Raw genomic sequence first — 27,087 nt, 5'->3', positions numbered from 1 at the left:
TGAGGAAAATTAGCAACCAAAAAGAGAGGAACCAAGATCAACAAATAAAGTAAATGACCTCTGAGAAAAACAAAAATTAATGCCAGAGAAAGATTGTAATCAGTTTCCTCAGAAAGATTTGGGAGATTATTGAACTCAGAAAATTAGGAACAGGTCATTTTTTAATGGAAAACAAGTTATTTTTTTAACTTGGAAAATAAGAAATGTTATTGAAAATTAAAAATAAGATCTTCATACCTAAAGTCATAATAATATGCCTAAATGTTTCATGCCTTAATCTAATTTGTTCTGATGTATTCCCCAGAGCCTAGAACAGTGCGTGACACATGGTTGATGGTCAGTAGTATTTTTTGAATAAATTATAGAACACAAATAGTAAAATATCCCAGAATATAAAACAAGAAAGATCAAAGAGATTCAATATCCATTTAATATGAACTCTAGACGTAGGAGAAGAAGCCACAACAGTTATTAAGAGAGTGTGGTACTAGCACAGGAATAGATCAGTGGGAACACAGTAGAGTCCAAAAATGTAAACCCGGTCTATATTGGAAATTTAGTATATGATAAAGGTGGCATTTCATATCAGTAAAGAAATAAGTGATGGTATTGGGACAGTAGGCTATCATTTGGTGGAAAAAATACTTAGAATTAAATTTGTCACCATGTACCATATACACAAAATATTTCAGGTTGATTAAAGTTCTAAAAATACTACTGGTCTAGCTTCCCATTTTTACCACCCCACCTCATCCCCATTTTAAAAAGTATAAGAAGGCATCTAATTTTATTGCCACTGACTTGACAGGACATTGTTTTGTGTTGATATAATTTATCAGTGGGCCAGTGTCTAGGAAGTCTGTCATCTCCATGTATTTCTACTGATGCCACTTGCTAATCTTCTGACATTCAGCTGTTTTCTCTGGGAACTCATTTTGAACCTTGGTTTTGCTTGGATAATTTAATATTAAATTTGATAATTTAATATCAATAAAGTCAACAATATTGACTTTTGTTAGCACCACTTTTTCTTTGTGCTGACACCACTGTATCCCTGTAGTCCTATTTGACATTTTTTTAAGGAGGTTGATGAGGTCCCTTTATAATTAAATTAAATGAATTCAAATGACTTAAAATCCACTTAAATCCAAGTAAGTGGATTTTTTAAAATGTCCATTAGTTTAAATAATTTGAAAATAGCAGAGGAAACATAGAAGTGGATATTTGAAACTTAGGTTTCAATCCAGAGAAAATTTGGAAATAAATGTACACATTATCTGAATCTCATTCTAGTTAGGAATTTTGTGTTCTCATCTTATTCATATGTGAATCATATCTGTCTGGGTTACAGTAATGTTATGAAATTCTTAGTATTGCATCAGAATGTTGTATTTCATTTATATTTTGATACAGCATAAAGATATTCTTAGGAACTTGGTTCTGACTGATGAAGATAATCCAAAATAAGGGTAGAGGATGTGTGCTATCCTGTATGTGACACCAGTAAATTCACACATTAGTCCCTTTAAGGTAATAACTAAGCTGGCACTGGCTTCATTGATGTGGGACCAGTGCAGTCTCAATAGGCCCCACGCTAAGAAGGGCCCTATGCTTGGGGTGTAATGCTTTTGCATAGCTGTCTAAAATTCTTAATTCTTATCTCTGAATTTGTATTTTGTAAGTGAAGTCTGTGGGAAGATGGATCACGTGCTGGGGCTTGGAGCCTTGGCTCATCTGTGGTCCCAGCTCCCGCCATCTCCCCATATTACTAGGTAGGATTCTTGGCCACCTGACCCCCCAACCCTAGTGTTCCCAGCCAGCTCACCAACTGCTGATACAGCACTGAGACCCTGAGTGTGGGGATGGTCAAGATTGAGTATATGTACTGAGTTGCAGGGCAAAACCCCTGGGTGCCTGTGAGGGTCTCCGCTCATCCTGTTAAGTGTCCCTGTGCCCAAGGGAATACAACAGTAAGTGGCAAATAAAAGCACCATGACAGATCTAGAGAGAGACCATGGAATAAAGGAAAAACTTTTTTCCCTGCTTTTGGAACAAAGAGCCCCACATTTCCATGTTGTACTGCGTCCAGCAACTCCATGTAGCTAGCCTTGACTCACAATCATTCATGTGTCTACTCAGTTTCAGGTCCTCAGAGATATTCCCTAATCACTGCATAGCAGGGATCACCAACCTTTTCTGTATGGGACCAGAGAATAAAATAGGCTTTGTGAGTCCTATGGTCTCTGCTGCAACTATTCAGCTCTGCTACAATCGCATGAAATATAAGTGAATGAGCATGACTATGTTCTGATAAAACTTTATTTATAAACATTGCAATTTGGGTTTTATATAATTTTCACCTGTCACTAATATTATTCTTCCATTTTTTTCAACCATTAAAAGATGTAAAAAATATTTTTAGCTCACATGCTTTACAAAAATAGTCAGAAGCCTGGGTTTGGCCCATGATCTATAGTTTGCTATCTCTAGTTAAGTAAATATGTGTGGGAACAAGTCCTTTGGAAGCTAGAAAGATATGAGTGCTGGACCATGGAGGCAGGGGAGATATTTTAGAGGTCCCACTTATCTTAAACATTAAAACTTGGCAAATTCCACTAGTAATTTCAGTGAATTTGTGAAAACACTTTTTTTTTTCTTATACTGAATGACTTAGCAGGATTCCATCAGAATAGTTTTTTAAAAACAGAATATATTAAAATGAAAGTTTAAACAAATATTCCAGACCCATCCTCTTTTATCTCCATTTTTAATATCACTACCATCTCTTATTCTTTTCTCCCATTGCTATTATTTCCCCACACAGATATCTCTTTTTTAAAAATAAATTTTTATTTATTTTATTTATTTATTTTTGGCTGTGTTGGGTCTTCGCTGCTGCACGCGGGCTTTCTCTAGTTGCAGTGAGCAGGGGCTACTCTTCGTTGCAGTGCGCAGGCTTCTCATTGCAGTGGCTTCTCATTGCAGAGCATGGGCTCTAGGTGCATGGGCTTCAGTAGTTGTGGCACATGGGCTCAGTAGTTGTGGCACATGGGCTCAGTAGTTGTGGCTCACGGGCTCGAGAGCACAGGCTCAGTAGTTGTGGCACATGGGCTTAGTTGCTCTGCGGCATATGGGATCTTCCTGGACCAGGGATCGAACCCATGTCCCCTGCACTGGCAGGCGGATTCTCAACCACTGCGCCACCAGGGAAGCCCCCAGATATCTCTTTTTAATTCTGCCTCTGTCCTTTGTGTTTTGAGGCACCATCTACTTGTCTCTAGGTTTGAATACATGAACATTCCTTCCAATCTAAGCCCTTTGTGCTAACTACTTATGTAATCATGAGTAAATCATTTAAGTGAGCCACTGCATTCTGTGCTAGTTAGGATAAGTAGTTCTAGGGCCACCACAGGCAAACCCAGAATCTCAATAGTTTAACATAAAGGATGTTTATTTCAACTTCTCATAAAGCCCAAGTTGGGTTGAATGACCCTACTTCATCTTGCAACTACATCATCTGGAGAGTAAGAGAGGGATGGAGAAGGCTCACTTCTACTAACAGGTCAATCAGTCAGTTACATGGCCTCAACCTAAATGCACATAAGGCTGGGAAATAAAAGGGAACCTAGCTTGTGGTTTTGTTGAGCACTAAAATGATGTGTAAAATGATCCCTTAAAACAGGGGTTGGCCAACTTTTTCTCTGAAGAACCAGACAGTAAATATTTTAGGTGTTGTGGATAATATGGCCTGTGTCACAACTTCTCAAATCTATCATTGTAGTGTTGAGGGTAGTCAGAGACAATAAGTGAATGAATGAACATAGTATTCTAATAAAACTTTATTTTCATAAACAGGAGGCAGGCCAGATTTGGACCACAGGTCATAGTTTGCTGATCCCTTTCTTAGAGCATGACTAACATATAATGATTCTCATTTTTCATCATCTCAGATGCTCAGAGAACTTCGGGCAATGACTCCTCACTGCCTCAATGTTCCTGAAGCTGGCTAATGATAACCTATAGGCAGTTCTGAAGAAGCAAGTAAGAATGAGGTCAGATGATCAATGGTTTCTTCCCTTTAGAATTTCCATTAGCCTGTCTCCCTTCCTCCAGATATGTTATTTGAAGCTATGACACAAGTGAGATCATAGTACTCTGTTCAAAGAAAGAAAGGGAAATATCATGTAGATTTGCATAACCGTATAGACTAAGAAGTCTATTCTGAGTCCCGATAGCATCCAAGCATATATCTTGTGTACTTCTGGTATAGGAGTGTATACATTTGTATTTCCCACAAAAATAACCTTATCATTTAGCATCTACCCAATTGAGAAATCTATGAGCCACCCTAGACTCCTCCCTTAAAATCAACCTACACATCCAATCAGACGCCAATATCTAAAGAGCTATAACCACATTAGCATCTCCTAAAAACATCTGCTATCTCCAACACTGTTGCAGCTGCTTTACCTCAGGACCCCATTATGTCTTGGCTGGAATTCTGTAACATCCTCCTAATTAGTCTCCCTTCCTCAAATTCTGCCCTTACCTGTTCATTCTCTAAACTGCTCAAATGATTTTACTGAAATACAAACCAAACTATGAAACCCTCTTGCTTAGAAATCATCCAGTGGTTCCTTAAAATATTCAGGTTAAAGACCAAACTCCTTAATATGGCATTAGAGGCCTTTATGATTTGTCCCCCTGCAACATCCAATATCTCATGGCTTGAATCCATCACTACCTTAGCATACTCTGCTCTACAGCCATACTGAACTGTTTGCAGTTTGCGCTCTCCTTCTCCCCATCCTCTTTTGTTTGCTTACCACCTCTGCTTCATCAAGAATCAACTCAGCCATCAATCACCTGCTTGTGGAAGCCTTTCCCAATCCCCTCCATAAAGTAGAGTTTCACCTTTTATATTTTGTGTCCACTTATCATGATGCTTATCACTCTACTATACTATACTGACACATAATCCTTGGATTGCTTGTCTCTTCCCTCATGCACCATCCCTCCTCCCACTTCAAGTCTATAATCACCTGGAGAAGAGGGACAATGGCTTACTCATTTTATTCCTATCATACTGCTTACCAAGGTATCCACAATTTAGTATACACTCAGCAAATATTTGTACAATGAATTAATGCAGAAGAATAGTTTGTTTGCTTTTATGATTGCATAACAAATTGCGCTTTTCATGCATTTAAAACGTTGGGTGGTCAAAGTTCAGAAACGTATTTAAGACACATAAGTAAAGGAGTCATACATATCAGTTGGCTTGATCCTTGTAATGTTTATGAGAGGGAACATTATATAAATTTGGTCTGTTGCCTTTATACAAAGTGAAACAAAAGCAAAACACAACACAATGAAACAAAACCACAACGATGGACATACCTGTGTTTCCATTGCAGCCAGTGTCATATTCCATGCCTTTTAATTGCTGTTATATAGTCTAGTAGAAAGAACATTGAATATGAATTGAGATTCAGTACCCCCAAGGAGAGACATTTCATGAGAAACCAAGTCTGACATTGAACCCCAGTCTTTCATACTTCAAAAGCAACTGAGTCCTATGTGGGTACTAATTTGAATTTCATTACTGAGTTCATGTGTCATAATAATAAATGACTTACCCTCTTGTGTAACAATATATATGCCTTTCAACCTCTCCCATAAAAATAATGCAATGGTGAAAGTATAAAGCATATTACGATAATCTGCACACCTTATGTAAAAACTCTGTAAAATACATTTCAATATCATTGTCTATTTTAGATTATAGACTAAGTGATGTGTACTTTATAAAAAAAAAACATGAGCTGGAAGAGACAGGGTAACTTGAATATTCTGCAGGAAAATAATTGTGGAATTCAGTGATAAAATTAGCAAGTATTTTAGGGCAGTGAAAGTGTTAGTAAACCAAAAGTTTATTGTACTTTGGGGAAAGTAAAGTACAATAAACTATTACAAAGCGATTGTAGTTAATCTCTTATCAAGCATTACAAGAGATTGTTAATATTTCATTAATATGAATAAGAAGAATAAAAAGTAAGAAAACTTGGATTAATTCTTAGGAAATGTGCACAGTCCTGAGAGCCAAAGAGACTGCAGCTTTTCTGAAGGATGATGTTTGAAGCTCTGCTAAGCAGGAAAAAAAAAGTGAATATAATTAAAATTGTGGAAAAAACCAGAAAACTGCTCTAGGGAATAATCCATTACTGATAAAGGGTATAGAATATATCTGCTTTTACTCCATGATTTTACCTTTTGTGTTTAAATTGACTTTTCTTGCTATTTGGGGGTTAATTTAAATCCTTAAAAAAGAAGATCAAATTCCACTACAAATACCAAGTAGATTCTTAGATCCTGGAAAATGTGCTATACAACTTTACTTAATTCTAATGATGAAATCCCAGCATATGGTACTTGGGGACAATATCTAATGCCACCAATTCCTTGGACTATATAGAGAATAAAAAAAAATGGAACTGCCTTAATTATGTTTCAGGGTTGTAAGGGCCCTTTTATTATTAGATTCTATATCCTCAGAGTCTGGCAAATGCCAAATCCTTAATAAGTATTAGTTGAATGAAAGGTGACTCAAAATTGCAACATTCTGAATAGATCATTAAGAGAAATTCTGCACACTGTATTTTTGCAGTCTTCTGGGAAAATCTAACAAAAAGTCTAACTTATTTTATCAACTATGCCATGATATTTTTTCATTAAACAATTTTTTATTATTTAACTAATCAAGGGATTATTTAATGTCTCTCTGTGAAGCACAAGTATATTTTATATATAAAAAACAGACAGTTTAACTGAAAAATATCACTTAGATTAAATTGATGGGGAGATTGGGCTGAAGATGAACATGATCATATTAATACTCTCATCATGCTCATTTATTTTAGCCTAAACAACGAACATCTATTGTGTCTTCTCTGGATTTTCATCGAATGAATCACAGCCAAGAATATTTTGAAATCAGCACATCTACAGGGTGTACAAGCTTTACTTCCAGCCCTCCTGTTAGTCCACCCACCTCTTCTGTGGCAACCACAGAAGTCAAGAACAAGGGAACTGGCCATACAGGTAAAGTAGTCATTTATACAGCTATATTTTTGAGCTTTTAAAGCCAAAGCCTTTATGAGTTAGGGGACATAAGAGGAATCTTCATATAAATCTCATTGTGTTTTTCGTTCACCTACATGTGTGGCAATGTAGAGGCTTACCATTTTTGTCAGAGTGTGGTGTAATATTCTTTTTGAATACACTAATGGCCTTTCAGTGGTTAGATATTAAAGATAGTGGTTTCATGCCAGGACTTTAATGGCACCACCCAAAATGTGTGGAGAAATGTAATCATCATCATATTTTCAGGTCTGACCTTTAAACAGAACCAAAATCTAACCTTTTAACAGTTGAAATGGTTTCGTATAGTATGTTACTATGGTTTCTTAATGTAATATGTCACCTCCATGTTACATCAAAAATTTTAGAATAGACTGATATTTAGTAATAATGTGGAAGGACAATGCTGAGTTGTTTTACATTGAAAAGTAAAACTTTTAATTTCACAAAATAAAATGTTTAAGGTGGGCATTTATCTACTTAAAAAAGTAGCATTTCATTATCTTACACTTAGATGGTTTGTTACATATTGTATTTAAGCATCTGAATATAAAGGCATTAGCACATGGTATATAATGAAAGAGAACAAGTTCCTGAGTCAGTTCTGTCACAGATTTGCTAGATATTTTCCATCAAATCACTTAACTTCTCTGATCTTTAATTTGCTCCTCTGAAAAGGGGAAATAATATCTACTCTTTGGGTAGTTGTAGTAATAAATGAGCTTATTTATGTGAAGCATTTTGGAAACTATGGAAATTAATATTCTTACTTAGTATTATCATTATTGCTTAATATTCTTTTTGCTTCTTTAATATTATTTTGTTTGAAATCTGTAGTAGTTTTAAGATAAGAAGAGCCTACTGTACATCTGTACTCATGCCAAGGTGGCTGACTTTTTCTTGACTTAAAAGTATAATCTAAATTAATGGGTAAATCTACTGTTTATTTTATAAATGATTGCATGCACAAAAAATTAATCTTTATAAAAATGTCAAGTATTAATAGAACAAAGACTAATACATAACACCTCACAAGCGAATTGTATGCTGCAAAACACTTCGAATAAGTGACCCAATGAATTTATTATAACAGAGAGCCATTTCAAAAGTAGCCTGAATTATAATTAAAGCTTCCTACTTGTTAGGCAACATATTATGTAATCTAAGTATCACTTAAGAATCATCAGAAAAAGATGGGTAAAGGGGGAGACCTTTGGAGGTAGACAGACTTGGATGATATGAATGGGTTAGCATCTAGCTAGAAACATCACCTTAGTATTAATATGTAGCAGATAGATTTGAGTTGAGATGAGATTGGAGGTAGGGAGGTAGGGAGCAGCAATGGAAAATATAAATGGATTTGAGAGATACAAGGAAAGAGTAATCAACAGGTCATGGCAACTGATCAGAGGTGTGATGGTGAGGAAGAAAAGTTCAAGGAAAGCCCTAAAGTTTATTGCTTAAGCAGATGAGTCAAATCTGACTACTATTCTTTGAAATATGGAATGTTTTTAGATGAGAAGGAAGAGAGGGATGGGTCATGTAGGACCTAACATAGGCCATTTTAAGAACTTTGGCTTTTACTCAGAGTGAAATGGGGAGTAATTTCAGGTCTTTCAGTAGAGTGACTTGATGTAACTTCTGTTTTATGAAAATTACTTCAAATCTTGTGTTGAGAATGGACTGGAGAAGGAGGATAAGTGTGAAAGCAGGAAGACCAGTAGGAGGTTATTGTAGCATTGCATTAAGATGAGAGAGGAAGTCAGTCAGCTCAGGTCAAAGGTGAAGCAGTGGAGGTGGAGAGAAATTGAGGGATGTTTTATGTATTTTTTAAGATTGAGCCTATAGGATTTCATGATAGAGTAGATAATAGTGCATGAGATAAAGAGAAGAATTAAGGAAAACTGCAAGATTTTTGTCCTAAACAATTGTAAAAATGGTTTTTACTGTCATCTAACATGAGACAGGTCCTGGGAAGAGCAGATTTTGTGAACAGGGAGAAATACCAGTTCATTTTTTAAAATTGAAGTATAGTTGATTTACAATGTTGTGTTAATTTCTGCTGTATAGCAAAGTGATTCATTCTTTTTTTATATTTTCTTTTCCATTATGGTTTATCATAGGATATTGAATATAGTTCTCTGTGGTATACAGTAGGACCTTGTTGCTTATCTATTCTATATATAATAGCTTACATGTACTAAAATTAACCTCCCACCCCATCCCTTCCCCTGCCAAACTCCCTCTACCTTGGCAGTCACAAGTCTGTTTTCTATGTCCGTGAATCTGTTTGTGTTTCATAGATAGGTTCATTTGTGTCATATTTTAGATTCCACATATAAATGATATCATATGGTATTTATCTTTCTCTTTCTGACTTACTTCACTTAGTATGATAATCTCTATTTGCATCCCTGTTCCTGCAAATGGCATTATTTTGTTCTTTTTTATGGCTGAGTAGTATTCTGTTGTATATAAGTATCACATCTTCTTTATCCATTCATCTGTTGATGGATATTTTGGTTTTATGCATGTCTTGGCTATTGTGAATAGTGCTGCTATGAACATAGGGGTGCATGTATCTTTTTGAATTAGAGTTTTGTCTGGATGTATGCCCAGGAGTGGGATTGTTGGATCATATGGTAACTATTTTTTGTTTTCTGAGGAACCTCCATATAGTTCTCCATAGTGGCTGTACCAACTTGGATTCCCCACCAACAGTTTAGGTGGGAATGAACTCCTTTTCTACCAGGAGTTCATTTTAAGTTTGAGATACCTATTAGATATCTGAATAGCTGTGTCAAGTAGGCAGCTGAAGTTTCAGTCTGAAGACAAAAAATGTGAACATTATCATTACATAGATGATATGGAGTAAGTGTAGATAGACGACTGAAACCTGGGCTTGATGAAAGAGGTGATAAAAGGTGACAACAGCAAAGGAGTGTGAGAAGGAACAAGGTAGGAGGACATCTTCTGGTGAGTGCTGTGTTATGAATTTAGATGACGTAAGTTATTAAGAAGGAAGGAATGGGAAGGGACATTCAACGTGGCAGAGGAGTAAGACGTGGAGATCACCTTCCTCCCCACAAATACATCAAAAATACATCTACATGTGGATCAACACCTACAGAACACCTACTGAAGCCTGGAAGAAGACCTCAGACTTCCCAAAAGGCAAGAAACTCCCCACATACGTGGGTAGGGCAAAAGAAAAAAGGAAAAACAGAGACAAAAGAATAGGCACAGACCTGCACCAGTGGGAGGGAGCTGTGAAGGCGGAAAAGTTTCCACACACTAGGAAGCCCCTTCACTGGTGGAAACAGGGAGTGGGTTGGGGGGACTCTTTGGAGCCATGGAGGAGAAAACAGCAACAGGGGTGAAGAAGGCAAAGTGGAGAGATTCCTGCAGAGAGAATCAGTGCCGACCAGCACTCACCAGCCTGAGAGGCTTGTCTGTTCACCTGCTGGGGCGGGTGGGGGCTGGGAGCTGAGGCTCGGGCTTCAGAGGTCAGATCCCAGGGAGAGGACTGGGGTTGGCTGCATGAACACAGCCTGAAGGGAGCTTGTGTGCCACAGCTAGCGGGAGGGGGTCCAGGAAAAAGTTGTGACTTCGTAAGAGTCAGGAGAACATTGTTTTGGGGTGCGTGAGAAGAGGAGATTCAGGGCACCGCCTAAACGAGCTCCAGAGACAGGCACAAGCCACGGCTATCAGCACGGACATCAGACACAGGCATGAAACGCTAACGCTGCTGCTGCAGCCACCAAGAATCCTGTGTGCAAGCACAGGTCACTATCCACACCTCCCCTCCTGGGAGCCTGTGCAGCCCCCCACTGCCAGGGTCCCGTGATCCAGGGACAGCTTTCCCAGGAGAACACATGGTGTGCCTCAGGCTGTTGCAACGTAACACTGGCCACTGCTGCCACAGGCTTGACCTGCATTCCATACCCCTCCCTCCCCCTGGCCTCACTGAACCAGAGCCCCCTAATCAGCTGCTACTTTAACCCCTTCCTGTCTGGGTGGGGAACAGACGCCCTCAGGCGACATACATGCAGAGGTGAGGCCAAATCCAAAGCTGAACCCCAGGAGCTGTGCGAACAAAGAAGAGAAAGGGAAATCTCTCCCAGCAGCCTCAGGAGCAGCGGATTAAATCTCCACAATCAACTTGATGTACCTGCACCTGTGGAATACCTGAATAGACAATGAATCATCCCAAAACTGAGGCGGTGGACTTTGGGAGCAACTGTAGACTTGGGGTTTGCTTTCTGTGTCTAATTTGTTTCTAGTTTTGTGTTTATCTTAGTTTAGTATTTAGAGTTTATTATCATTGGTAGGTTTGTTTATTGATTTGGTTGCTCTCTTCCTTTTTATTTTATTTTATTTTAATTTATTTATTTCTTTTGCGGCACGTGGGCCTCTCACTGTTGTGGCCTCTCCCGTTGCGGAGCACAGGCTCTGGACGTGCAGGCTCAGAGGCCATGGCTCACGGGCCCAGCCGCTCCGCGGCATGTGGAATCTTCCCAGACCAGGGCATGAACCTGTGTCCGCTGCAGTGGCAGGCAGACTCTCAACCACTGTGCCACCAGGGAAGCCCTATTTTATATGTATTTATATTTCTTCCTTTTTCTCTTTTGTGAGAATGTATGTGTATGCTTCTTTGTGTGATTTTGTCTGTATAGCTTTGCTTTACCTTTTGTCCTAGGGTTCTGTCTGTCCAGTTTTTATTCTTTTTTTTTTTTGTATAGCTTTTAACGCCTGTTATCATTGGTAGCTTTGTTTTTTGGTTTGGTTGCTCTATTCTTTCTTTTTTTAATTTTTTATTTTTAATAATTTTTTTAATGACTTTCTTTTCTTTTCTTTTCTTTCTTTCTTTCTTTCTCCCTTCCTTCCTTCCTCCCTCCCTCCCTCGCTCCTTCCCTCCCTCTCTCTCTCTCTCTCTTTCTTTCTTTCTTTCATTTTTTTTCTCCCTTTTCTTCTGAGCCATGTGGCTGAGAGGGTCTTGGTGCTCCAGGTGGGTGACAGTCCTGAGCCTCTGAGGTGGGAAAGCCGAGTTCAGGACATTGCTCCACCAGAGACCTCCTGGCTCCACATAATACCAAATGGCAAAAACTCTCCCAGAGATCTCCATCTCAATACTAACACCCAGATCCACTCAACGACCAGCAACCTACAGTGCTGGACACCCTATGCCAATCAACTAGCAAGACAGGAACTCAACCCCACCCATTAGCAGAGAGGCTGCCTAAAATCATACGAAGTTCACAGACACCCAAAAATATACCACCAGATGCAGTCCTGCCCACCAGAAAGACAAGCTCCAGCCTCATCCACCAGAACACAAGCACCAGTACCCTCTACCAGGAAGCCTACACAACCCACTGAACCAACCCTACCCACTGGGGGCACACACCAAAAACAATAGGAACTACAAACCTGCAGCCTGCGAAAAGGAGACCCCAAACACAGTAAGTGAAGCAAAATGAGAAGACAAAGAAACACACAGCAGATGAAGGAGCAAGGCAACAACCACCAGACCAAAAAAATGAAGAGGAAATAGGCAGTCTACCTGGAAAAGAATTCAGAATAATGATAGTAAAGATGATCCAAAATCTTGGAAATAGAATGGAGAAAATACAAGAAACGTTTAACAAGGGCCTAGAAGAACTAAAGAGCAAACAAACAATGATGAACAACACAATAAATGAAATTAAAAATTCTCTAAAAGGAATCAATAGCAGAATAACAGACAGAAGAACAGATAAATGACCTGAAAGATAAAATAGTGGAAATAACTACTGCAGAGCAGAATAAAGAGAAAAGAATGAAAAGAATTGACGACAATCTCAGAGACCTCTGAGACAACATTAAATGCACCAACATTTGAATTATAGGGGTTCCAGAAAAAGAAGAGAAAAAGAAAAGGACTGAGAAAATATTTGAAGAGATTGGAGTTGAAAACTTCCCTAATATGGGAAAGGAAACAGTCAATCAAGTCCAGGAAGCGCAGCAAGTCCCATACAGGATAAATCCAAGGAGAAACACACCAAGACACATTAATCAAACAATCAAAAATTAAATACAAAGAAAAAATATTAAAAGCAGCAAGGAAAAATTAACAAATAACATACAATGGAATCCCCATAAAGTTAACAGCTGATCTTTCAGCAGAAACTCTGCAAGCCAGAAGGGAGTGGCAGGACATATTTAAAGTGATGAAAGGGAAAGACCTACAACCAAGATTACTCTGCCCAGCAATGATCTCATTCAGATTCGATGGAGACATTAAAACCTTTACAGACAAGCAAAAGCTAAGAGAATTCAGCACCACCAAACCACCATTACAACAAATGCTAAATGAACTTCTCTAGGCAGGAAACACAAGAGAAGGAAATGACCTACAATAACAAACCCAAAACAGTTAAGGAAATGATAATAGGAACGTACATTATTGATAATTACCTTAAATGTAAATGGATTAAATGCTCCAACCAGAAGACACAGACTGGATGAATGGATACCAAAACAAGACACGTATACACGCTGTCTGTAAGAGACCCACTTCAGACCTAGGGACACATACAGACTAAAACTGAGGGGATGGAACAAGATATTCCATGCAAGTGGAAATGAAAAGAAAGCTGGAGTAGCAATTCTCATATCAGACAAAATAGACTTTAAAATAAAGATTATAACAAGAGGCAAAGAAGGACACTACATAATGATCAAGAGTTCAATCCAAGAAGAAGATATAACAATTGTAAATATTTATGCACCCAAAATTGGAGCACCTCGATACATAAGGCAAATGATAACAGCCATTAAAGGGGAAATTGACAGTAACACAGTCATAGTAGGGGACTTTAACACCCCACTTTCACCAATGGACAGATCATTCAAAATGAAAATAAATAAGGAAATACAAGCTTTAATGATACATTAAACAAGATGGACTTAATTGATATTTATAGGACATTCCATCCAAAAACAACAGAATACACATTTTTCTCAAGTGCTCATGGAACATTCTCCAGGGTAGATCATATTTGGGTCACAAATCAAGCCTTGGTAATTTTAAGAAAATTGAAATCGTACCAAGTATCTTTTCTGACCACAACGCTATGAGACTAGATGTCAATTACTGGAAAAAAACCTGTAAAAAATACAAACACATGGAGGCTAAACAATACACTGCTAAATAACTGAGAGATAACTGAAGAAGTCAAAGAGGAAATCAAAAATACCTAGTAACAAATGACAATGAAAACACAGTGACCCAAAACTTATGGAGTACAGCAAAAGCAGTCCTAAGAGGGAAGTTTATAGCAATACAATCCTATGTCAAGAAACAAGAAACCTCTCAAACAACCTAACCTTATACCTACAGCAATTGGAAAAAGAAGAACAGAAAAACCCAAAGTTAGCAGAAGGAAAGAAATCATAAAGGTCAAATCAGAAATAAAAGAAAAAGAAATGAAGGAAATGATGCAAAGATCAATAAAACTAAAAGCTGGTTTTTTGAGAAGATAAATAAATTTGATAAACCATTAGTCAGACTCATCAAGAAAAAAAGGGAGAAGACTCAAATCAGTAGAATTACAAATGAAAAAGGAGAAGTAACAACTGACACTGCAGAAATACAAAGGATCAGGAGAGATTACTACAAGCAACTATATGCCAATAAAATGGACAACCTGGAAAAAATGGACAAATTCTTAGAAAAGCACAACCATCTGAGACTGAACCAGGAAGAAATAGAAAATATAAAGAGACCAATCACAAGGACTGAAATGGAAACTGTGATTAAAAATCTTCCAACAAACAAAAGCCCAGGACCAGATGGCTTCAAGGGGAATTCTATCAAACATTTACAGAAGAACTAACACCTATCCTTCTCAGATTCTTCCAAAATATAACAGGTGGATGAACACTCCCAAACACGTTCTACGAGGCTACCATCACCCTGATACCAAAACCAGACAAAGATGTCACAAAGAAAGAAAACTACAGGCCAATATCACTGCCGAACATAGATGCAAAAAACCTCAACAAAATACTAGCAAACAGAATCCAACAGCACATTAAAAGGATCATACACCATGATCAAGTGGGGTTTATCCCAGGAAAGCAAGGATTCTTCAATATATGCAAATAAATCAATGTGATACACCATATTAACAAATTGAAGGAGAAAAACCATATGATCATCTCAATAGATGCAGAAAAAGCTTTCGACAAAATTTAACACCAATTTATGATTAAAACCCTCCGGAAAGTAGACATAGAGGGAACTTACCTCAACATAATAAAGGCCATATATGACAAACCCACAGCCAACATCATTCTCAATGGTGAAAAACTGAAACCATTTCCCCTGAGATCAGGAAGTTGACAGGGTTGCCCACTCTCTCCACTATTATTCAAAATAGTTTTGGAAATTTTAGCCACAGCAATCAGAGAAGAAAAAGAAATAAAAGGAATCCAAATTGGAAAAGAAGAAGTAAAGCTGTCACTGTTTTCAGATGACATGATACTATACATAGAGAATCCTAAAGACGCTACCAGAAAACTACTAGAGCCAATCAATGAATTTGGTAAAGTAGCAGGCTACAAAGTTAATGCACAGAACTCTCTTGCATTCCTATACACTAATGATGAAATATCTGAAAGAGAAATTAAGGAAACACTCCCCTTTTCAATTGCAACAAAAAGAATAAACTGCTTTGGAAGAAACCTACCTGAAGGGACAAAAGACCTGTATGCAGAAAACTATAAGACACTGAAGAAAGAAATTAAAGATGATACAAACAGATGGAGAGATATACCATGTTCTCGGACTGGAAGAATCAACACTGTGAAAATGACTCTACTACCCAAAGCAATCTACAGGTTCAGTGCAATCCCTATCAAACTACCAATGGCATTTTTCACATAACTAGAACAAAATATTTCACAATTTTTATGGAAACACAAAAGACCCCAAATAGCCAAAGCAATCTTGAGAAAAAAAAAAAAAAACGGAGCTGGAGGAATCAGGCTCCCTGACTTCAGACTGCATTACAAAGCTACAGTAATCAAGACAGTATGGTACTGGCATGCAAACAGAAATATAGATCAATGGAACAGGATAGAAAGCCCAGAGATAAACCCACACACATATGGTCACCTTATCTTTGATAAAGGAGCAAGAATATACAATGGAGAAAAGACAGTCTCTTCAATAAGTGGTGCTGGGAAAACGGGACAACTACATGTAAAATAATGAAGTTAGAACACTTTGTAACACCATAGACAAAAATAACTCAAAATGGATTAAAGACATTAATGTAAAGCCAGACACTATAAAACTCTTAGAGGAAAACATAAGCAGAATACTCTATGACATAAATCACAGCAAGATCCTTTTTGACCCACTTCCTAGAGAAATGCAAGTAAAAACAAAAATAAGCAGATGGGACCTAATGAAACTTAAAAGCTTTTGCTCAGCAAAGGAAACCACAAACAAGAAGAAAAGACAACCCTCAAAATGGGAGAAAATATTTGCAAATGAAGCAAAGAACAAAGGAGTAATCTCCAAAATATACAAGCAGCTCATGCAGCTCAACATCAAAAAAACAAACAGCTGAATCCAAAATTGAGCAGACCTAAATAGACATTTCTCCAAAGAGGATATACAGATTGCCAACAAACACATGAAAGGATCCTCAACACCACTAATCATTGGAGAAATGCAAATCAAAACTGCAATGAGGTATTACTTCATACCAGTCAGAATGGCCATCATCAAAAAATCTATAAACAATAAATTCTGGAGAGGGTGTTGAGAAAAGGGAACCCTCTTGCCCTGTTTGTGGGAATGTAAATTGATACAGCCACAATGGAGAACAGTACGGAGGTTCCTTATAAAACTAAAAATAGAACTACCATACGACCCAGCAATCTCATTACTGGGCATATACCCTGAGTAAACCATAGTTCAAAAAGAGTCATGTACCACAATGTTCACTGCAGCTCTATTTACAATAGCCAGGACATGGAAGCAACCTAAATGTCCATCAACAGATGAATGGGTGAAGAAGATGTGTCACATATATGCACTGGAATATTACTCAGCCATATAAAGAAATGAAATTGAGTTGTTTGTATGGAGGTGGGTGGACCTAGACACTGTTATATGGAGTGAAGTAAGTCAGAAAGAGAAAACAAATTCCGTATGCTAACACATATATAAGGAATCTAAAAAAAAAAAAAAAGGTTCTGATGAACCTAGGGGCAGGACAGGAAGAGAGACACAGACGTAGAGAATGGACTTGAGGACACAGGGAGGGGGAAGAGTAAGCTGGGACAAACGTGAGAGAGTGGCATGGACACATATACACTACCAAATGTAAAATACATAGCTAGTGGGAAGCAGCCGCATAGCACAGGGAGATCAGTTTGGTGCTTTGTGTCCATCTATAGGTGTGGGGTAGGGCCGGTGGGAGGGAGATGCAAGAGGGAGGAGATATGGGGATATATGTATATGTATATGTATAGCTGATTCACTTTGTTATAAAGCAGAAACTAACACACCATTGTAAAGTAATTATACTCTAATAAAGATGTTAAAAAATAAAAGGAGGGAATGATCAACTCTGTCAAATGTAGCTGATAAGTTGAGTAGGATTAGCACTAAGTTAGAATTGACTAGTGATTTAACAATGTGGAGGTCACTGCTGGCCTTGACAGGAGCAATTTTGTTGGAATTAATGGGGCAAAAGCCCAACATAATGCATTTAGGAAAGAATGGGAGGAGAGAACTTAGTGCAAATATAAACTACCTTTTTAAGGGATCTCTTCATAGGAGAAATAAAAAAAATTAAAATAAAATAAATTTTTTTAAAAAAAAGGAGAAATAAGATGAAGGAGAAAAAGAGGATGGGTTCTTTTAACCAAGAGAAGAGATGGTCTTTAGATAGGAGCATGGGGAATGATGGGTCTGGAAACACAGGATGTTTCCAACATGGGTGCAAATGCTGGAAAAGGATTCATGTGGTGAGAGTCTGTGGAAGATCTTTTGATAGTTTACATGTTCTTTATGAAGTATAAAGCAGCAACATCAGTTGAGAATGAAGATGGAGGAGGAGATGTGGAGGTTGAGGAGAGAGAAGAGGGGATAAAGGAGTTGTTCAAGGAGAAAGAGAGAGTGAATGGACAAATGGGGTATGGTATGATTGCCTGGCAGCATTAAGGGCCCATTTAAAGTTCAGGTTGAACTTAACGTTAGATTAGCCAATGTGGTTCTGTCTTTTTCTGCAGCCTAGTTCAGATTGAAGGGCACACGTGCAGAGCATGTGGGAGAGTTGAATTTTACATAGGTTGTGGTTTTGCTCATTGAGTATTTTGAAGTGATTGAAGGACTAGGAAATATTAATGCAGTGAGAATAATGTTTGACCATAGAATTGAAGATGGGGAAGTAGGAGAAAGAGGACAACAAGAGAGCAAGTAACCGTGAAAAATCCATAGGATAATTGGATTGGAGATTCCAGTGAGGTCAAAGGATTGCTGGAGTCAAGGTACCAAAGACGTGGGCTTGGATGATAGGAGATGGATTCAGAGAGTGGGATCCACATGAAACCAGGAATAGTTATAATTATTAGCAATCACAGTCTTAAAGCCATGGGAGTAAGCAGCTGAATTAGCCTCTCCCCACACAGAATAGCCTTAATACTGTAGTTAAGTCAGTACATTTTTTAGAAGAAATATTTGATATAAAGGACTGTATTTCTACATTGATCTCTGTTCATCTTATTTAAATAAATATTTCCATTTATTTAACAAATTGTGATATAGATGAACTTTACCTGAGTTTACCTCTCCTATACTTTGTCTCAATTTTCCTTGAAGTGCCAAGACCTCTCAGATTGTTCCCTGGCTGCCAAGGGCCCCCTGAGAGTGGTGTTCCATTCAAGATCACTCCTTCAGGGAGCTCTGGGCTCTTGACCACCATGCATCTTCTTGTGTAAAACTTTTTAATGACTGAGAGCCCATGTGATAAGGTACTTCAATCTCTTGGGGACCCCTAATTGTTGCCAAAGTGTTCTCTTCCCTCAAATAACAGTTTTTTTTAAAAACAGAGGTAGTAAGAAGTGGTGGAAATTTGGTTCTATTTTAAAGGTAGAGCCAACATATTTTTTGGATGGATTTGATGTAGGGTATGAGAAAATGAAAGTGACCGAAGGTATGACTCAAAGGAGTTGTGGCTCTCTTGACCTTTGGAAGGATGGATTTGGTATTATGATGAGGAAGCTTAGTTATGGATATGAAATGCCATTGGATATACAAGTAGGTAAGCTGAGTACATAGTTAAGACAGTGATTTTTCAGTGGGGTAAGACATAGAGGGAGGAAACTATGTGATAATTTTATGTTTATCAAAAGTAAAGGGTATCAGTCACAAAAGATTGAGAAACAGTGCCTTAGACCACTGTGAATGACCTATGAGTGCTGAGTTCCTCAGTGAAATTGTCATGGACAGGTGTGTTATGAATTACTGGGAGAAAAGTAGCTGAGACTCACCAGTAATAAAACATGCTTCCTCTTTATGGAAGGTTGTTTCCAGAAAGCTCTGTGTAGATGAAGAATTTTGTGGGCTGGCACCTTTGGGCCTCTGCTAAGGAAGTTAACTACCCTGGGTAACTAATTATATCCAGTTTTGTTAGTAGTTTCAAACCATCACCTTTTTCTGGAGAAAACTGATGGGAGGGAGGAAATGTAAAAAGAGTGAAGTGGAAAAGTGTTTCTTTCCAAATGAGAGAAATAGCGAAAACAAAAGCTTTAAGTGCACAGCAGCATAAGATGCTCTTCTGCAAGGGAGAAGAAACGTTTGAGGAGAACTAAAATTAGAATGGAGAAGGTGGTATAGACCTTTCATGCTGCTCAGGGATTGCCAGAGAGGCAAACGAAGGCCTTCCTTTTAATTAGCTCACATGGAATGGAAATAGACCTCCTGAAGCTGAGATAATGTTATTCCAGCAGCCACTGGACACAGGCAGGTGAGGAAATCTTTGGCCTCCAGCCAACATGATGGCCAAAGCTGGGCTGCTGAGATGATCTTTGAGCTCCAAGCTGAGATTCAGGATGGGCTGATATGGAGGAAGGGTTAAGAGTTAGTGAGAATAATGGGTACTTACATCTTCAAGGTTTATTTCCTTAAAAATGTGCATTAAACAAATTATCTGAATTATTGATAGTTAAATTCAGTGCTTTAAGTAGACCAGGATTTTAGGTAGCCAAAAGAAAAACCATATCTGTGTAATAATAAAATATATTCTTAGTTCTTGATAATTCATGAAATGCCTCTCCTATGCTTTCCTTTTTCCTGTCCCATCTAATATCACATGACTTTTCAACAGTGCCTTTCTGTGCACATTGCACATCACACAGAAGGCAGATATAGGTTAGTCGATGCTTGACAAAGAAAGAAAATATTGACTTTTCCAATACTTAAAAATATGAGAATATATAGTTAGCTGTTGGAGTAATGTGGTTTAGTTAGTGCATACAATCAGGTGAGAACTTGTTATTCTGAGTGAAAGTAGTTGAAATGAGACTATTGGTTTATTTGGGCAGCATTAAATAAATATATTCACTCAGTACATTGCATTATGAGAAAGTTCAGGGTGCTGAGAGAGTATCTAAGAGGGAGATTGATCTCATCTGGCGGTCTGCAGAGCTTTGCCATGGGAGAGTTGGGCTCTGAGAGACAAAGAGGAATTAATGTAGCTTCAGAAATGCTTAATAAATGTGGACATTATTATTATTTGTATTGCTGTTATTACAGTCTAAGCAGTAAGTAGAGCCTAGACTCTGAGAATTCAGTACAAACAAAGAGCAGCCAGGTGGCAAGAGTCCAGGCAGGCAACCAGAATCTTAAATCTACAAAGTTGCTTGGAACAAGCAGGTCAACCTGCTGATGAGCAGAGTTGGAATTTTTGTTTATTCTATGCCCCGGTTTTATATGTCCTGGGGTGGGAGGGCAGGGAAAGCTAGAAGTTGTGTCACTGCTGGGGAGAGTCAGACTTCTACAAGTGCTCATTCATCCAACATTACAGCAGAGGTAAGAAAGCAAGTGTTCCAGAAAGTTCTTGTGTTGAAAGTCTTTTTTTAACAATTTAATTTTTATTAACTCAGTCTTCTCTTGCTTTACCTTCTGTTAATTCATGTGAAAATATAACTTCTTTGTTAGCTAGAATTTTCTTTGTAATTCAAATTCAGTGCTGCATATATCTTCTCTCTAATTTTCTTGTCTACTTTAGTTTGCTGATAGTTTTATATCTCTTGAAAAACTCTCCTTGCTATCAGTTATATTTGGGTGATATGTGTATGATCATTGCAGCTAAAAGTAAAACGGTAGGAGAAAAGCTGGTAGTAACTTTTTTTTAATAGAGGGGAAAGCCTTGGTACTTCCAGGTCATGCTATGGAGAAATCCCCTCTCTACCCCCTGTTAAAAACAGTTTCCAAACTGCTAAACCTTTTTCTCTATTCCCATCTTTATCTCTACAGTCTACTTTTGGGAGAACATTTTCCCCTTTTTTCTCCGCACCTGTCTATGTTGACTGGTGCCCTGTGTGTCTATGTGGGCCCCAGCCCCTTAAACGCAGACTTCTCTCATGTGTCTTGCCATAGTGAGCCAGCCCATGGCAGAACTTTTTCCAGATGTTCTCCTAGGTAACTTCCTACCTACTTAATAGACCAGATTTTTCCTGCCTTCCTTGTTCTAGGCTGTAGTGATCTCAACTCTTCTACCTGACTCTTGGCATCTGTGATAGGCAGAATTCTAAGATGGCCCCATGGTTCTCATCTCCTCCTCCCTGTATCCATACATTTTTGTGATGCCCCTCCTTTGAGTGTGTGTGGGACCTGTAACTTGCTACTTGCCAATGGCAAAGGTGATGAGGTATCACTTTCATAGTTACAGTATGTTTTATGGCAAAGATGAAGCGATTTTAAAGATGAAATTAAGGTCACTGATCATTTTAAGTTACTCAGAAGGGATTTTATCTTTGATGGGCTTGAACTAATCAGGTGATCCCTTTAAGAGGGCGTCTAGAGGTTAGCAACTTATAAACAGCAGACTCTCTCTCTCTGTCTCCACGGCTGGCTTTGGAGAAGTAAATCATTGTGAGTACTGCAGCTGCACCCTGAGCCTCAGATAAGATCGCAGCCCTGGCCAATACCTGGATTGCAGCCTGGTGAGGCCCTGTGCAGAGGACCCAGCTAAGCCTTGCCCAGACACCTGATTCATGTAAACTGTGAGATGGTAGATGTATGTTGCTGTAAGCCATTGTTTGTTGTGATTCATTATGCAGAGATAGAAACTGAATGCAATGTCCAATGATCCCTTGATTTGGGAGCAAGAAAGACTCTTTCTCCATCTGCCTTATCTCAAGAAACCTCCCCTGAACAGCACTAGTCCCTTGCTCTCAGTGTGATTTGAGACGTGATTGAAAGTGAAGAATTGGAAAATTGTCTCCTTTATCCTACATCCTGAAGCCCAGCTCAATTAATGCATGTAGGCATTATCTATCATACCTTTTTTTTCCAAAATAATATTTTTTATTTTAATAGGCACTAAGTTGTAAAGCTAAAGTTCTAATAGTGAAATTTTAAGACAAAAGCCAGAGGGTGGGAGACTATATTAGGGATCATGCAGACCTGAGATCCCTAAATTATTGATGCTTCCCAACCAGGCCTCCTTCTCCAGGACTTGGCTTTTTCTCAAAGCTAGCAGAATTAATTTTTTCAAGCATATACCTGATTATGCCACTCCACTGTTTAAGAACCTCTTATGGCTTGTCACTATCTATATCAGAATGTCCAAATGCCTTAGCTTGCCCAACAAGGTCCTTGATAATTTGGCTCTAACTTTTTATTTACCTCTACCCAAATATACCGTGTACTCCTAAGAACATTGTTCTTAGAGTTCATGATTCTTGATTCATAATGTACTGTTCTGTCAGCTTGGAATGCCTTCCCATCTAATCTACCTGGTAAACGTGTGTGGAATTTGGCTAAGGGTAACCACCTTTGTGAAGCCTTCTCTAATTCCAACAATTCTTTATTCCATGTGCCCCCTTAGCACTCTTCACATACCTCTACTATTAGATATTTTATACAAAAGTATTTGTTTACATGTCTGTGAGCTCCTTAAATGCAGGGACCATGTCTCAGATAAGGTGAATCCCCAGTGCTTCTCGTAGTGACTGACTTACAATAGATGCTCAATAAATGGTAAATGATTGAATAATTGGATGAATATTTGCTTTGTTGGAATTCTACCACCTACTATGTGCCTATTTCTATCTATACAGTAAGGCCAGACTAGCTTTTCTCTTAACTACATTGCTTTCTTCTGAGCCACGGAGCCCACCTTTCGTTGGTTACTTCATGAAAATGCCTCAGAGAGAAATGTCATTTTTAATGTAAATTTTTTTTGCATAATTGATCTGATTTCACAGATGGAAAGACGGCAGTTATTTACATTGGGTGGCTATTCATTTTTCGTGGCTAATTATAAAGTAGTTGACCTGGCATTGTCAAAATCATTATTATCACTCTAGAAAGCAATGTATCTGATAATGTGCACTAATTTCTAATTTCCTTCTCCTTTTTATTTTAGTGAACCAATGTCTAAAGCTTAATTTTTAAAACAACAGTAAAAACTTTAGTGATCCCTGTTCTTTCACAAAGTCAAAGCAATATATAGTATGGCTTTTTTTTCTTTCTCCAAACTGACTTTTTCTTTACCACTGCTTTTGTTAGTTTCTGCATTAGCCATGTGTGAGACTGAGAATATTGTATTAGGACCTAGAGTCTTGAAGAAAATGAGAACTTTCAACATATTAGTGGTGATCAAAATCCAATAGGCAAACTGACTACCAATGACAGAATTCTAACCTCTGGCAAACAGTTCACAGAATCTAGAGTGAACTCTCATTTATATGTGTGTGTGAATTTTCCATGACGTAGTTCTTTTTACTTAGAAAAACTAGTAAAGTAGGAAGACAAGTATGCTACAAAGAAGCAACATTTATTCCACAGTCAATGATATAATTTTTATATTATCCACTGTTATAGATCTGAAACATGTCTATTGTATATCTGTGTTCTTTCGGTTAGCACAGATGTCTGTGTTCTCTTTATTAACTCAGATAATCAAGAGTGACTATGTAAAGCTAATAATAGATTTCAGATTTCCTTCTGGAAAGCACATAGCACACGTGAAAGGAAGCATTATTAACTAAACAAATCTCTCAGTTCCTAATGATTAGCATTTTGACAAGCTGTTGCCTTAGTTGAAGGATTTATATCATATATTACATAACTTCAAAGTATTTTTGTATTTCTTCTTGATTTGAGTACTAAGTAAATAGTACTAACTTTCATCTAAATGTAAAGGAAACCTTCAGTTCTATTTTAGTCCCCATAGCACATTTCCTAGACCATTGATAGGCCATAAATTTGCAACTGGGTTTTGTTTCTACTATTAATTATAATCATCTGGAATAGGGTAAAATTACAACAAATAATATATTAAGGCCTCTAAGCTAAATAGTTTGCTATTTACAAACAGTATATTTGCTCCCTGAGGTTGCCATGCAGAAAATTAAAACTAGAATATCAGATTCAAAGTGAACCTGAACCATTTCCCCATACCTTATATTTGATATAGTCCCTTTCAGGCAATTATTAGTTATTCTTAAAATTTTATCTTTAATATACTTATCTAAAACCAGATATTTAGTATTACATAAGAGCTGGTGTCATATGTTCATACTATCTAAGGAATCCCAAGCATATGAGCTATTGTGGTTAAGGCCTTAATTATTGGTTGGTTATAAATATAAAACTATATATAAACACTAAACAAAAATTAGTTGTATTATCACATTTATTAATATTACTAGATAGAGAAAGTTCATTCATTCATTTAGCAAATACTCATTTAGTACTTATGAAATACTAATACCCAGGCAAAATACTGGGTATACAGTAATGGAAAGACATGACCCCCTCTCCTCAAAATGTTGTGTTAAGGAAAAAATTAAAATCTATTGTTATTATATTATTATAATATGAACCTAGATTTGGGAGCATATAAATCTGCCTAGGAGAGTTAGGTAATACTTGTCCTATGACTTGAAGAATTTATCAAATGGATATTGTAGGAATATGGTGAGGGAGGAAAGGAAATAGAGAAAGGTAGAAAAAGCAGAGCCTTTAGAACCAGAGAAATTTGGACAAAGTCCTTATTTTGCCACTTAACTGTGATCTTTTCATTTCTTTTGAGATAATACAGATGGCCATACCTAACATAGGATTTTGCACATTGTAGGCACTCAATAAATATTATCCCTTCTCACCAACTTTGAGCCTCATGACAACCTTGCAGATAGATATTTAGAACTGATTGTATTATCAACATTTTAAAGCTGAGGAAAGTAGGTTCACAGTGCATCAGGAAACTTGCTTAAGGTCACACAACTAGGTTAGTGGCAGAGCCAGGCCTAGAACCTAGATCTCTTGACAAAACTTTTTCCACTATGTTACAACAAGGATTCCGGCTTGTGAAAACGCTAATCATTAGGAACTGAGATATTTGTTTAGTTAATAATGCTTCCTTTCATGTGTGCTATGTGCTGTCCATGCATTTAATTATTTATTCAGTCAATAAACATTTCTTGAGCAACAACTAAATATCAGACATGTTACCGTGCACAGATGATACAGTGGGGAACAAATGACATTGCCTTCATTGAGCTGAGTCCATCAGAGAAACTGACTTCTTACCAGCAACTTCAATAAATCCTAATGAGTGTCGTGCAAGGGCACATTTAGGTGCTCTGGAATGTGTGGCAAGAAGACTTATTCTGATCAAGGAGGTCTGGCAAGTCCTGTGTGAGGAAGTAATATTTTTGTCAAGACCTAAAGAGTAAGCAGGAGTTATCTGGACGGAGAGGAGAGAATGTTTTTCCAAACAGTGGGAGGTTTGGCAAAGAAGTAAACGAGAACATGATGTGTTCAAGGGACTGAAACTGATCCAAGATAGCAGGATCAGAGAGCCTGAGTAAAAGAATGGCCAGGGGTGACTCTATAGAGATTGGCAGAGGTTATGTTGTAGGGGGCTCTACAAGCCATATTAAAGAGTCTGGATTTTATTCGAGGGGAAAAACATTGCAGTTTCCACACTACATAAAAAGTCTGGCCAGTGGGGAAATGGGGTCTGAAAACTGACTCCTTCTCTGTTCATCCCAGAGAGAAAACAGTTACTCTTTTTTTTCAAGTTTCTTACAAAGGCTCATATATAGCATACTATAGGCTTGCTGTGGTCCTAGTGGGAAAAGCACCTAAGGTTTTAAGCAGCAGAGTGATAACTGATTTGCATCTTTCCATGTTCATTCTAGCTGTGCTGTAGCTACTCTTAGAGACTGGGTGACACAATAAGTGAGACTGGGCATGGGTGAGTCAATGGCAGCTTAGATTGGGGCTTGTATCTCTGGGGGAGAAAAGAAGTGAGATGCTTAAGATCTAGACATTAAAGGATTTGTGATTGGCTATGGAAGTTAGAGGAGAAGGGTATGGGAGGAGAAAAGGATTCTCCTCACTCTCCTGGCTTGAGCAGAAAACCATAGGAATCTCCGGTACAATATCTAAGACTTTAATGTTGAGAGAAAGCTGCTGGAGTTATTATATGGTGGGAAGATGTCAAAATCAGCTGGAATAGAGGACACAATAAAAGCATTTAAAAGTCCTTTGGGGCCAACAGGCATGACATTACACTTAAGGTAATGGTTCTCTTTCATTCTTTCTTTTTTCCTTGCTGGAAAAGCTGTATCCCTTTGTTATTTTCATTTTACTTCATAGGCCATTGTATATTTCCATTTGTCTAAATTTGTTCTACAGGGACATTA

General features: G+C 37.9%; 1 protein-coding gene across 15 annotated transcripts in view; it reads left to right on the top strand.

Moving 5' to 3' along the window:
* ANKS1B (ankyrin repeat and sterile alpha motif domain containing 1B) overlaps window positions 1-27,087 on the top strand; it is a 1,164,750-nt gene that overhangs the window by 532,057 nt on the left and 605,606 nt on the right. For all 15 annotated transcript variants that reach the window (XM_033427668.2, XM_033427671.2, XM_033427675.2 and 12 more), the window contains one exon: window positions 6,921-7,101. In XM_033427668.2, the coding sequence (XP_033283559.1) occupies window positions 6,921-7,101 (181 nt within the window). The remainder of the gene's footprint in view (window positions 1-6,920; window positions 7,102-27,087) is intronic.

Source organism: Orcinus orca, chromosome 11 (genome assembly GCF_937001465.1).
Source record: "Orcinus orca chromosome 11, mOrcOrc1.1, whole genome shotgun sequence".
Lineage (NCBI taxonomy): Eukaryota > Metazoa > Chordata > Mammalia > Artiodactyla > Delphinidae > Orcinus > Orcinus orca.
The sequence above is the reverse complement of the archived record's forward strand: the minus strand, read 5'-3'. Positions and strand labels throughout refer to the sequence as shown.